We start from the raw sequence: 13,199 nt of genomic DNA, 5'->3' as shown, positions 1-13,199 counted from the left end.
ACTCGGACATATTCGCCTGGTCGATCAATGACTTCCTTCACCAGAAGACCCGATCTGGTCGAATCAGTAGTTGTACCTACAGCAAGGCACATTATAGGGCTGGAGAACAAGAAATTTCCAAGGTCGCTAGGATCAGCAAGGCAGTCCAATGTATCGAACTTATATCTGCCGACCAGCTGGTTAGCTCTAATCGAACTTCTCAAATGTTTTACGAGATGCTATCGCGAAGGCTGTTCATAATAGGTGGTGGCCGTCGTGAGTCTTTCCGAACATGTCTTGTGATAGCCCCCTAGTCGGCAGCAACAGTAGTGAAAATTGGTTTTCTCGTACGATAGGTATGTGTATTTACCGCTTTTCTCGCTCACCAGCCAGCAATTATCTGACCAAACGCCTAGTTCACCTTTTGTCGGCCTGTCAGCATTCATGCCTACCGGTGAAGGCCTCATGGGAGCGCTGATTCGAATACGGCGGATCTGGTCAGAACCATGCGCAGCTTCATTTTCGATCTTCAGGATCTGAAGTTCTTGCTTGAGAAGGCGCAGGCCGGAATTGATGATCTCCCTACTTTCCCTACACGAGAACTCAGTAAAATACTTCCTATTTTTCGCGTACTCTCTGACCCGTGTAATCTGCGAAACATAATTGACTATGCTTACTGCAAACCAACGTCCACTTTCGAACCCTATCGGAGCGAGATCATCGTACCTACGGGATACCCAACTCCACGATGGAGCAATTGACGTAATAATACACCTAGGTAGTCTATGTAAAAACCATAACAAGCCATTGCAAAAGTCGCCCTGCCAATGGCCCATCAAATAAGTATCGCTTGTAATTCTCTGGACCTCCTGTGCGACGCCTGAGATAGCTGGTAGCGCATCCGACTCGAACGTTAGAGAACGCGCTAAGTATGCATTTAAGGTCATCAACCACACGTCGTAAACCTCTCTATTTGAAACACCAAATGGATCTAGACGTATTAGCTGCTTCGTTAGCCTGGGCTGCCGAATGTGCAGCGTTTGCATCTGAAACATGCGCCTATCATATTCCTCTGCCCAATAGTTTACACATTGCCATGTCATTTGCTCCTCTGTCCAGGTTACAGTCCGTGGGGATAAGGAGAACTCTTGAATGACCCAGCCTCGCGACACGAGGCAATTGCTTCTAGACTCGCGATGAGTGGCTCCTGGCTGTGGATACTTTTGAACCTTGACCTTGAATGTCTTCCCTGCTGGAGATGTAAATGGTAACTCCACGCCAGCGAAAGATGGAACCATGTATGGATTTCCATCGTCGATAACTGGCCGGCGATTGGCCAGTATTCCCGACGTGGCGCTTTGAGGATGTGCTGCAGCGATATTCAATGTGCCTAAGTTCGATCAGCACGGCTCCATGTGAAGAGATGAAAAAATAGCCACTAATATGCAAAAATGGTGAACGTACAGTTCTTGTACACATCACGCATTTTTACCGACTCTATTTTCCAGTCTTCCATGCGATCTTGAAGGATACATAAACTATCGATCCACAAGTACCTAAATCCGAGCAATCGAGTTATCGACACAGCATCCTGGAAGGTTTTTGATAGCCTGTCCCATTCGATAAGCTGACGATGATGATCCAGATTCTTCGACGTTGTTTTCAGTGAAACATTTGTCCCCCAACGGTGGCTTAGTGCAATCCATTGACCTCTCTTGCCTTCTGTGAGCAACAGACGTGGCTGTTCTGAGCCATTAGATGGACCAACATCAATTACTCTCGTAGGTAGGGTCGAATCACGGGGAGCAGGGCACTCTCGATGGTGATTGACACACGTGGTGAACCAACCTTTCAGCATCTCCATGCAGGCGTTATCATGTGGATCCACTGGGATATGACGACCATAGAGTCCCTCCACATCTATGTCCAGCGTGAGATCCATGCAAATGACTTTCGCGTCTCAGCATCCTACCTTCGTCCGTGTAAACCATGAGACGTGGATTGGCAGAGCCTTTGTTCTTCTCGTGTAGAGCTAGGCCCACGCCATCGCTATCTAGTTCTAAATAGAGGCGAGATTCTAAAGTAGGGATCTCTCCGCCTGCCATGAGCCGTAGTCCTTGACACAGCACACATCCCATCTCTGCCGCCCTATCTAGAGATGGTCCGTTCACATGATGTTTAGTGGCCGAACTTGAACCTGAACCGAATTGTTAGCTTAATTGATACCTCAAACACGTCAAGGGTTTTGTGGCAGCTGTGTTGGCGTCCAAAAACTTCAGGTAGTGTGGGCGATTTCCTCACTCTATTAGAGCGCGTACCTCCTGAGCGCAGCTCGATGCGCTTACACACCTCGCACAACACGGTCATCTAAGAGAGCTTAGTAGCAAACTTTACGATTATCTGTGACCAACGTCAAGCTAAGTTTTAAGAAGTTGATGGATGTAAAAACTACAGAAGAAGGCTGCCCCGCAGGCAGCGCGTAAGCAATCATGCTTGTTTCAAATTATGTACGTGGGTTCAGACATTGCATCGGGCCTCAAGCGTGGAGAACAGCGGAGAGGGCCGAGAATATCAGAAGAATTCGCACAAATGTGAACTGAACTTTTTTTTTAACTGATGAAAATGCTTATTGAGGTGGGCAAGGCCTCGATATCAGCTTCAACTTGAGAGAGAACCATCACCAAACGAACGGAGCTATGTCTCAATGGAAACAGGTGTTGATCAGTGCGAGCAAACCGCAAGCTGCTATCGAAGGCCCATTGGTCAAAAGCTTGGGAACCCGAATCGAAAAACGGCATCTCGAGAATGAGCTGGCATAGAGGCGTTAAGCAAGATCACTGAAGCGGACTTTACGCTTGCCGTAGATTTGGAAGCCAGAACCCTGTAAGGCTCTGCATGTACACATTTTCTGTAGCAAGACACAACCACTCGAGGAGCAGGATTTCAGACACCGGAACGGAGTAAGCAGGGATGATTGAGGGAGTGAGCCCCAACGACGAGCAAGTTGCATTGGCGTGCGAATCGTCGAGCTGAAGTACTGTAGATTCCCCACACGCTGACCGAACATGGTGAGAACTCCTGTCTCCTCGACAATCGTCGATGAAATCTGTGCGAGAAACTTATCAGTAAGTTAGCGTACGAGCGAGCAAATACAGTTACTGGGACTTTGTAGTCCCCCAGCCGCCCTCAAGGTTGACTCGCTAGCGGCACGTGGCTTAACCCGCCCTTTCGGACGGCAAGAGCAGCCGGGTGCTCGCCTAAACAGGCCCGGCCCAGCCTTTGCTTGAGCAGTTGGGAAGCAGCAACCCATCGTAAACTGGAGACGGAAGGAGAAGCGATCATCTTCGCGGCAGAGGAAGCAACGACTCGCACAACGGTCACCGCAGCCAATTCACCATTGCTGCCGCTGCCGCCACCGCTGCCGCCTTCCGTCGATTTGACTGCCCTTCTGTCGCCTTTGCAAGCACAATCAGCAGCGTCGAGCTGCATCGGGGCGGCGTGCAGCATGGTGCGGAATGTTTAAGTCGCGCCTCCGAAGCAAGAACCTCTTTCGGAGGTCGAACTCATCAACCCAGTTCAACGACAACGCTCACGTCCACGCCGAAGACAAGCTCGATCAGCCCTCTTCCCCACGCTCGCGGCCCGTTGCTGGGACGATCACAGTCTCGTCGTCGCCCACGGTCGTTCGAAAGCCCAAGCAATCGCGCAGCTTTTCCAGTCTGCGGGACACGAGGAAGAAGTCTGCCACCGCTGATGCTGTGAGCGGTGACGTGCCTCCAACGCTAGACGTGGATCCGAAAACGCCCCTTACCGACGCCGGGAATATCGAAAACCAAAATGAACATACTGAAAAGGAAGGTGGTGAAAGTCTGAAGTCTGCGGAAGGGACATTGTTAGACAGCAGCATCATCTCGTTGCCCGGAGCTGGACCTGCCCCCGAAGTTGTGGTTGAAGAAGCCACTCCTGGTATTCCTCCCCCTGCCAATCCCATTGACGTGCACGTCACCGAAAACACGCCTGTGACGCCCCGGCGAGGAGGTCAAACGACGGCAGAGGAGTTGTTGGCAGCAGAAGCCCTGCGGAAGCAGAGCCTCGTGTCTCGAGCAGACGTAGATATCATCAAGGCGTTGCTGCACGACGAGCAGTTAGATGCAGCGACCTTGCATCGGAAGCCACCGAGCTTGCAAAGAGGTTTCACAACCGCCAGCGAGACTACAGCGCTGAATGCGAGCATGCTGAGTCGCAAAGTTTGGGTTAAGCGGCCCCACGCCGCAGCTACTATCGTGCTGATTAAAGAAGACGACTTGGTAGACGAGGCAAAAGAGGCCATCTTACAGAAGTACAGGAACCAGCTGAGCCGGCATTTCGATGCTCCAGACATCACTATTCGTATCCTCACAAGAGGGGAGCCCGGCGAGCGGATTTTAAATCCTGACGAGCCACTTTGCAGGACTCTTGATTCATACTATCCTGGTGGGCAGTCTGTGGATGAGGCTCTCATCATCGACGTGCCTCAGCGACGCACGCCGCGACCCTCACCGAGAGTCCACAGCCACCATTCTCACAATCGATCTCACGACTCTTTCCAGTTCTACGATGAAGGTGAGCGAAGTGCCCGTCCTCACGAAAGTGCGACGGATTATTTCCCACCAATGCCACCCGTGAACTTGGGGCAACCGTCTCCACTGCTCACAAATACGTCTCACGACAGCCACTCTCACGACTCGCGCAAATCACATGCAGCTCACGAGCGCGCGATCTCCGTCCTAAACACTGGACAAGTGCCTCCTTTACCTTCCCCTGGTGCAGTAGGCAGGAGAGCTCACATGGCAAAACAGCATAGTCGACCAGCGCATCCTAGACAACACACCTCATCACCTACGACACTATCTTCGTCTGTCGCATCGCGCGGCCCCAGGCCGCACTTAGATTCCACAGCGTCTACAGAGAAACATCCTCAATTGAGTGCATCTACGGCTACACTGCCCACACCACCGGCACCAGAACCAAAGACAAATGCAGCAGCTGCTGCTGCTCCACTCAGTGGCAACGCTCCTCCAACTCCCCGCGTTTCCTCCCCACGTCCAGGTGGGCGACCGAGTCGGAAAACACGACAGAAGCAAAAAGACGAAGGTCCTACGGCATTATCCTTGCCCCCTGGGATTTTAGACACATCCGTGCCGCCGATCAACGTTCTCATTGTGGAGGACAATATGATCAACATGCGTTTGTTAGAACAATTTGTGCGCCGGCTGGGTGTGCGCTGGCAAACTGCTGTCAATGGCCGCGAAGCCGTCACAAAGTGGCGACAAGGTGGCTTTCACCTTGTCCTAATGGATATCCAGCTCCCCATCATGTCTGGGCTAGAAGCAACGAAGGAGATTCGGCGCCTAGAGCGGGTGAACAATATAGGCGTATTTAGCTCCGCCAGCAGTTCAGCCCCGGAGCTCGATGAAGAGTGCGATCCTCTTGATGCGAGCGGCAGGAAGAAAGAGGTTAGGCAGGAGGACAGACTATTTGAGGACGGTTACTCAAGATTGTTCAAGAGTCCTGTCATTATTGTGGCGTTGACGGCGAGTAATCTGCAGAGTGATCGACATGAAGCGCTTGCGGCAGGATGCAATGATTTCTTGACAAAGGTTCGTTCTGGATTTGCGCCCATTCAATTTTCCTACGACTAACTATTGTCCCCAATACAGCCCGTGAACTTTGTCTGGTTCGAGCGCAAAGTCAAAGAATGGGGCTGTATGCAAGCTCTTATCGACTTCGACGGTTGGCGCAAGTGGAAAGACTTTGCAGAAGCAAACGGTCTCAAAGATCCATCCAAACCTGCTGGTGCACCTATTAAAAGGAAGGCTCTTAAGCCTGAGAGCACTGCAGTTTCGAAAGCGTCAGATGCAAAGAGTTTGGATGGAAAGGGCCAAGAGAAAGTCGTTGGCTCAGATAGAGCCAACACATCTCCGTCAGAACAAAAGGATTTCGCTTCCACAAATCCTAGCGCCGAGGGCACGAAGGGGGAAAACGTGGCGAAGGAGAACAGTACTGACACTATGCTGCATACATCGAACACATCTGGCTGAGCAAGCCCATTTTGCCTGAGTGGCCTATTTTTGCCACAAGGTTCTGAGTTTCTCGTCTTTATACTGTCTTACATTATGTACACGCACACGTATGTTCACTCTACAAATATTTTCTATGAGAAAGGCGCCTTGGAAGGTAGGCATACATGCATAGGGCCGTGGCGTTTTAATCTTTCAATAATTCAAGTTTCAAAGTCTTAAAATGTGTTCGGTGATAGATCTACCTAGGGAAGATGATCGTCTCTTTTGCAACTTTATGATGAGACTGATTTATTTGCAATCACCAGCGAAAGTGTGAAAATATGGTCCATGTCGTTTTTCATAATCAATCGCCCGTCGAGAGCAAGGCGCTTATGATCATGGTAATACTCCTGATTCACAAAATCTTGACTCGTGCCTAGTAACGGTGCGCTAGTTATGGCACACATAGCTACCTGAGTAGATGCGCCTGACGACGCCGTCTCTCGAAGAGCGGTCTTTATATTGACCAGTGTAACGCTCTTGAAACAAGAATATCGCAAACTTCTAATCCACTAGAGGGGCTCTTGCTTAACATGATTCCAAGAGCTGCTTGCCGTCAACTTCACAGACTCTGCGCCTAGGCGAAGCGGCGACGATAAACATCAACTGGCTGACTGTATTTCCAAGACGATGAAAGCCGCGTAGGAGTAAAGTTTTGTCAGTGCAGAGTACACAAAAGTTTGTACCTTAGGGCTTCCGCCAACCACCAAAAAGGGATTTCTTAGATATTGAACTAACTTGGGCAGTGCCAGAACCAACACAGGCCATCGCATACTCGCATAATAGTGTCAACGGGACGTAAATATTTGAATGAAGTTAAGGAAGTAGACAAATGGCTAGCTTCACAATTGTGTTGTGCTTGTAGCACAGTACGATCAGCGCAATCAAACGACCTTCGCTCCAGCACCAGATAAAAATATGCTTATAATACTGTGCGTAGCTTCAACGGGCAGTTCATGATATTAGTTCGAAATTTCTGCTATTATAGTTATTTTAAACAGGCGCTGCTCGCGATGGACGACGGAAACACTTGTTCCTGTCCGCACTCGGAGTTCAGCTGGCCAAGAAGCAAGATTGCTTTCGCGCCTACATAACAAATAACTACATTATCGAATCGATCGGAAGCCAAAGAATCGGTCTTGAATTCTTTCAAAAAAAAAAAAAAATTCACAACTTCAATGTCCTCAAGACTCACGGCCGGTGTTACTGACAACTCGGCGAGAGACGATGGGCCGGCCTCGATATCAACACAGCTACGACAGACTAATCGGCCTAAACGAAAGCAAGTGTCCAGGGCGTGTAATTGGTGTCGTCTTCACCGCGCGAAATGTGATCCATACGTTCCATGTCGGAACTGCCAGGAACGAGGTGAACGGTGCAGTAAGAAGAACAACGCTGAACTACAATCACTTCCACGAGCACTACGGTACAATCGAATCCAAGTCGAAATACATTTCATTGCTGAAACTAAATTATATGTGTCACAGAGAGATCGAGAGATTGAGCCAACAAATCAAGGAGCTAGAAAGTAGCAGCGAGAACCTTCGAAATGCGAGAGAGGGAAGTCCAAGAGGTTCCGAATCCAGCGTCGCTTGCGAAGCATCAACTGCTCAACAAACCTCTGCTTCTGCAACAAAGAACCACGTCTCAGGCTATGAGGGATTGCTTAGAACATTACCCAGGAAACGCTGGGAAGGTTTATCAGCGCGCGGCCCACAGTCGCAACAAGTATTGTACTACGGCCCATCATCCACCTTTTATTTCCTAAGCAGAATCAACGCGTACATAGGATCAGAATTTCAACAACCGCACTCCAACCGGCTACCACTACCTCATTCAGCAAGCAAGGAGCTCAGCTCGCCAGATAGTACAAACGAGGCGACTAGGAAACATGGAGCCTCAGCCTACCGTTCCGACACTGGCGAGATCAATCTTCCCAGAAGGCAAGAAGAGTACTTGCTGGGCTTATTTTGGCAATTTCACTACTGCACACTGCCTATCATCGACGACGAGGACTTTATGACACATTACAAAAGCCTCTGGGCAAGCCACGAAGCCTCGACTCGGAAGCCGTCTGCCTTAGTCGACATTGTGCTTGCACTGAGCATGCAGTACGGCTCTGCATTACTGCCTAGTGACCGTGACGAAAGGAATTCAGGCATATATCAAACTGACTCAACTATTGCTGGTCGTTGGCTCTACCGCAGATCCAGAGCGCTCTTAGCAAGTGACCTTGAAAACCCATCGATAACCACGCTTCAATGCCATATCTATTCCGCTTCATATCTATCGTCTGCATCTTTTGCGAACATGGCGCATAACACCTTAGCTGTCGCCGTCCGGATAGCTCAGTCTCTTGCCCTCCATCTGAATCCGCCGGCATATTTACCCGAGAGGGAGAAGCAGCTTCGGAGGCGCATCTGGTGGGTACTGTCCACCTTGGAATCCAAGACGTCTCTGAAACTGGGAAGACCCTTCGCTTTCCAGATTTCGGATGTGTCATGCCCACTACCTGATGATGACCAGGAGACTGCGTTGGCAGCCAGCTCTGCTTTTGGAATATACGCTGAGGATGTCACATGGCTGACTTATTCAGTGCAATGCCAAAAACTCATTCTCGTCTCCAGAGATATATACGAATTTGTTTATGACGGGTATGCAAAAATTCTTGATTCAAGAGCAGTTGAAACGCCTTACCAGGATCACCGTGCGCTTGAGAGCTGTGCACAATTGCTGAGTTCACAGATGAGCCGTTTTGAAAGATGGCTGAATAATGTCCCGAAGGGTATTAAGAACAAACGTAGAGATGGTGGCAGGTCTATGTCAACAGACCGGACTGCTTTGGAAGTAGAGCAGCAAGCACCACTGTGGCTACAGCGGCAGCGCATCTGTCTCGAACTGGTTTACCACACCATGGCGATGAACTTCTACCGCCCTTTCATAACATTCTCCAGCAATGATCGTATGAGCACTCCTACAGCAGAGCTGCACGCATATTCTTGCATAAACCACGCTGTCGCGCTCACGAACATTATTTACCAGGTGCTCAGCGAGACGGACCTGTTGAACGGGTGGCATGAATCGTTTCAGTGGCAGTGGAATGCCACTGTGACCACTCTTGGCTTCCTCTTCGCCTATCCAATTAGCCAGTCTAGCGCAATCGCCAGAAGATCCATAGACAAAGCCATCAAGGCCTTTGAGCTCTTCGGGAGCAACAACGTTGCGGTGTCATTGAGCGCGGCAAACGTAACCCGTGACTTGGTCGAAAAGTCCGATGTACTTGCCAGCCGCTTCAGAGCCGGATTTGGTACTTCTCATGATGAACAGGGTCTCGGCACTGGCTATGCTTTCCGCAGAGAACTAGACCAGAGCGGTTACATGCAATCCTCAGAAGGAGGTCTCAGTACGATGATTTTGGACGGCGCGAACAACTTTTCCAACTTCATGGACTTGGCCTTGTCGGTGGATGTACCCAATACCTTTGAAGATCTGTTCACCGACACTAGTGGAATGTTCGACCCGTGGAAAATAGCTGCTCCTGAGGCCATGTGAGCCCGCGGTCGTGGATTTATCGCTTTTACACAATGTGAAGGAAAATACTCATCAGCTGTCGAGGTTCGACGGTAATTGTGCAAAGGTTTTCAGGCTGTGGAAGCGCGGATTGCGTTATGTCATTTCTCCCTCAAAATTGAGCCGGAAACTTCGTGCGCAACTCCTTTGGGCATCATGTTTATCTGGATCAGACAAGAGGAAAAGTGATTCATTCATTACAGCTAAATTCTACGTGCATCGTCGTTGTTAAGCTATAAGCTTGTGTCAACAAGATAGCTGACCATTCCTTCTATCCAGAATTCAGATTCATGGTCAGTATGTTTTTATCCGAGAAGAAACAATGGAAATATAGAATAGTATCTGCACAGAAAAAAGGAGGCAACCACGCAGAGATATCAAGCGGACTGTAGAACATTGGACTTGTCTCTCGAGACAGGCCTCGCAGGAGCACGCGAAGCTTCAGTAGAAAAAACTCGGTCACGATACTAGGAAGAAGCGGATTGAGCTGCCTCTTTTATTTTTTTTTTTCTACTCTTAAGCCTACAAGACCACCATGCGTCGTATGCGCTGACGTCACCTTGCATGTAATGCTGCGCCTCCCACATATACATGCGGGCGTTGCCTCTATATCTTGCAAAATGTGCAGAAATCGAAGTTGATCTCCCGCTGCTGCGGCTCTCCACGCGCACACAGATCTGCAGGTCTGCGATTCATAAGTCCGGGCTGCCCCCCGTCGGGCGAAGTCTCTCTTGAGCTGTGAGATCCAACCACGACGTTTGAAACGAAGTTACTTGGCGGAAGAGGTCGTTTCGCCGACCTGATTGCAGCGCTCTGTGCAATCTATCTCAAGTCCTCATGGCTTCGGCCGCCTAACCACTCATGAAATTGTCATACTTTGACGACTTTTGACGGCATTGCATCGGACTTCGAAAGTAATTCATTGCTGAGCTTGTCCCGCAGCAAACACCTTCTGCATCGAATTACGCGACTGCTATTTGCAACATATCTTTACACTAATATTGGCAATCTTTGTATAGGAAAGCTAGGAGGGCTGTATGTCCGCTGTTGTGGAGATCATTTCTCCCGGGAAAGCGCTGTACACATACTTGCCCTAAGGACTCGCTCGGTTTATTATGTTGACGGGATTTGAGACTTTATTACCGCACTTCCTCTTCTCTTCTTCTATTCTTGTATAAATTCAAGCCCAACTTGCACCATCCGAACTCACAGAAAATTGTAAAATGCACCGTCTCTATACGCTGGTTTTCATCACCGTGTTTCTCCTCTCCTCGTGGGCTTTCGGGATGCCAATGGCTAATCGGAATCGAGGTACAACGAAACGATTACATTTCAATTATCTACGAGCTAATTTTTCCTATAGTCAACCAGGGTACATCAATAAGTTCCCCCAGATCTCAGGGGTTGCAAAATCACGCACTCCTAGCGCGACAATCTAATCAGCCAAGTTTCACTATCAGTCCTCTTGATAGCAGCGCCGATATCGAAATCTCCATCAAAGCGTCTTCAGGCGGGCCCCAATACATGAGCATCGTGGTTTGTACGGACTCGCCTATCTATTACGGAGACTGTATGACCATGCAGTTGGACAAAGATTGCTGCGTGGACTTCACGGCAGGAGGAACCTGGGATAAGTCTATAAGTTCCATCGAAGTATCGACCATGGACTCGCTTTGCATGATCTATCAGGAACACTTTTGTGGCAGTGGGAACAGCATGTGGCTTAATATGGGCGATACGAGCCGTGACACTGTCGATTTGACACCATACAATGACAAAATAAGCTCAATGGCTTGTTATTTCGATCCACGCGGGGTCAACGGAACCTGGAATTCCACTTGAAGAGCTCGGAAGAACATGTCTATCTGTACGGACTGAGAGCCACCGGGTTAAAATTGGTTCAAAAGAAATGATTCACATGTCAATATGACGAGCATTTGAAGCACATTTAGCATGTATCAAAGATGTTCTCTGACGAAAGGGACTAGGATATGATTTCTACCAGTCTACGTAACGAACATGAATCATGTAATATACGACGTTCCTTAATGAATTGAAGCTGTATTCGGCAATTGATTGCTCTTCCTCTGTGCTTTCTAAAAACCTGTCATGCTCTTGGACAACATCATAATTTCTTGGCTCTGTCGTGTCACGATTGCAAGACGACAAACGCACGAGACGAGACAATTCGAAGTCATTATCCTCTTCATGCTGCAGATATCTTGACTGCGTTCGCGGCCTATGGCTGTAGAATATGTAGGATTTCCACAGGGCCCAACAGTTCGTAAGGGGATGAAAGTGTAGTCATGATCGCCTTCCACCGCATAGTTACAAGGTGTCCCAAGTAATACCAATTCCTTGTTGACAATTGGTGGTCTTTGATACAGGAGAAAGTGTTGATTTCAAAATAGAACTTCTATTCGTAGTGAAATCTAAGGCGACGTGGCATATCTACTTGACTGTGATACTCTTGACGTGACCAAACTTAAATGTACAGTGGTCCGAACTCGTTTAACGATACTATCCAGCGCCATAATCACAAGACCATAAACCGGAACGCCTAAAGGTACAAGAAAGCCAATCGCTGGTAGAAGAGTGCGTTGCAAAGCCATCTTTTGACTTCAAGCAGCCAAGATTTGGGACTCGTTTCATCGCGGCTACCATTGCTGAACAGCAACGTGATCCCAACATCGTTCACTGACCACTGGTTTCTCTTGGCTCAAAGCCATAGGTGATCTCTATCTCGGAGAGTGACTTCATAGGCGATAGTTTGGAGGATAGCCGCATGAGCATCGAGGGTCGTTTTGCAACATAGTATGTCTCGCTCTTCCCAGAATCATTAGACGCGGTTGAAAGCAGTGACTTGACCGAAGAGGCGGAGCTGATCGTCCCGGCGGGCATGTTGTATTTTATAATGTCGAGACAGTTGTTGACACGGGCTTCGAATGGTGCAACGGAGCGAACAAGCGCTTCGGCTGACGTGAGGGAGTCCGGAGTGCTTGTTTGAGGTGCCAATGACGGCTTGACTGCACAAGATTCAAGACAAGCTTTGGGGTCTGGATTTTGAGATTGCTTAGCTTGTTCGCTCGCGAGATCTTTCGTCCCTCTTTTATGTTTGCATCGGCACAGGTGCGGCTGATGTCGAAGTTACGCTCTGTGGTGTGCACGCGAATCCTGAGCCCGCAACCGGCAAGGCCACCGGCGATGTTACCTGAATCTCTACCGGCCCCGCCGAGAACCGCACCTATGAATCGCCAACACCATTTCCACTAAGACGACACTAATAGGATCCGTCGACTCAGGCTTACCTGCTTCTCAGCGAATGGTGGCCTCCCGTGCAGATCAGCCGTGGCTCTGAGCAACCCATGCGTGGATCCCGGGATGGTTGCTTAGCGTCCCCCGTGGAAATGGTAAACTGGTTGAACATGGGCAAATGCGGCTGAGAGGTCTGCATTCCAGCTGAAGATCCTTGAAGGACTAATCGCAGTTTCAAATCCAATGCCGAAGGCAGTTGCTTGGACACTCGGATCATCCTAACGACGGGTCTCG

At 49.2% G+C, this 13,199-nt stretch overlaps 4 protein-coding genes across 4 annotated transcripts; 2 read left to right on the top strand and 2 right to left on the bottom strand.

The window, feature by feature from the left end:
• Positions 1 to 81: 81 nt before the first annotated feature.
• PV09_04441 (uncharacterized protein) lies at positions 82 to 2,117 on the bottom strand (the record flags this gene model as incomplete). Its single annotated transcript, XM_016357785.1, has 4 exons — positions 82 to 99; positions 350 to 1,369; positions 1,444 to 1,899; positions 1,952 to 2,117. The coding sequence occupies 4 exons, from the start codon at positions 2,115 to 2,117 to the stop codon at positions 92 to 94; spliced, it is 1,650 nt and encodes a 549-aa protein (XP_016214577.1). The 3' UTR covers positions 82 to 91.
• A 1,163-nt stretch (positions 2,118 to 3,280) lies between these two features.
• Positions 3,281 to 6,302, top strand: PV09_04440 (uncharacterized protein). The gene is made up of 2 exons (XM_016357784.1): positions 3,281 to 5,618; positions 5,679 to 6,302. The coding sequence occupies exons 1-2, from the start codon at positions 3,495 to 3,497 to the stop codon at positions 6,057 to 6,059; spliced, it is 2,505 nt and encodes an 834-aa protein (XP_016214576.1). The 5' UTR covers positions 3,281 to 3,494; the 3' UTR covers positions 6,060 to 6,302.
• A 951-nt stretch (positions 6,303 to 7,253) lies between these two features.
• On the top strand, positions 7,254 to 10,080 carry PV09_04439 (uncharacterized protein). Its single transcript, XM_016357783.1, has 2 exons — positions 7,254 to 7,506; positions 7,568 to 10,080. Exons 1-2 carry the CDS (start codon positions 7,259 to 7,261, stop codon positions 9,630 to 9,632), a joined length of 2,313 nt encoding a protein of 770 aa, XP_016214575.1. The 5' UTR covers positions 7,254 to 7,258; the 3' UTR covers positions 9,633 to 10,080.
• A 1,964-nt stretch (positions 10,081 to 12,044) lies between these two features.
• PV09_04438 (uncharacterized protein) lies at positions 12,045 to 12,812 on the bottom strand. The gene has a single exon (XM_016357782.1). The coding sequence runs from the start codon at positions 12,549 to 12,551 to the stop codon at positions 12,345 to 12,347; it is 207 nt and encodes a 68-aa protein (XP_016214574.1). The 5' UTR covers positions 12,552 to 12,812; the 3' UTR covers positions 12,045 to 12,344.
• Between the last annotated feature and the right edge of the window lie 387 nt (positions 12,813 to 13,199).

The sequence above is a fragment of the Verruconis gallopava genome (assembly GCF_000836295.1).
Source record: "Verruconis gallopava strain CBS 43764 unplaced genomic scaffold supercont1.12, whole genome shotgun sequence".
NCBI lineage: Eukaryota > Fungi > Ascomycota > Dothideomycetes > Venturiales > Sympoventuriaceae > Verruconis > Verruconis gallopava.
The sequence above is the reverse complement of the archived record's forward strand: the minus strand, read 5'-3'. Positions and strand labels throughout refer to the sequence as shown.

What these genes read in the sequence shown, in the direction of transcription:
- PV09_04438 (XM_016357782.1), bottom strand. Translation starts at nt 12,551, where the DNA reads ATGCCCGCCGGGACGATCAGCTCCGCCTCTTCGGTCAAGTCACTGCTT.
- PV09_04440 (XM_016357784.1), top strand. Translation starts at nt 3,495, where the DNA reads ATGTTTAAGTCGCGCCTCCGAAGCAAGAACCTCTTTCGGAGGTCGAAC. An exon ending in GCAATGATTTCTTGACAAAG is followed by an intron (nt 5,619 to 5,678) that starts GTTCGTTCTGGA and finishes TCCCCAATACAG; the next exon opens with CCCGTGAACTTTGTCTGGTT.
- PV09_04439 (XM_016357783.1), top strand. Translation starts at nt 7,259, where the DNA reads ATGTCCTCAAGACTCACGGCCGGTGTTACTGACAACTCGGCGAGAGAC. An exon ending in TCACTTCCACGAGCACTACG is followed by an intron (nt 7,507 to 7,567) that starts GTACAATCGAAT and finishes TATGTGTCACAG; the next exon opens with AGAGATCGAGAGATTGAGCC.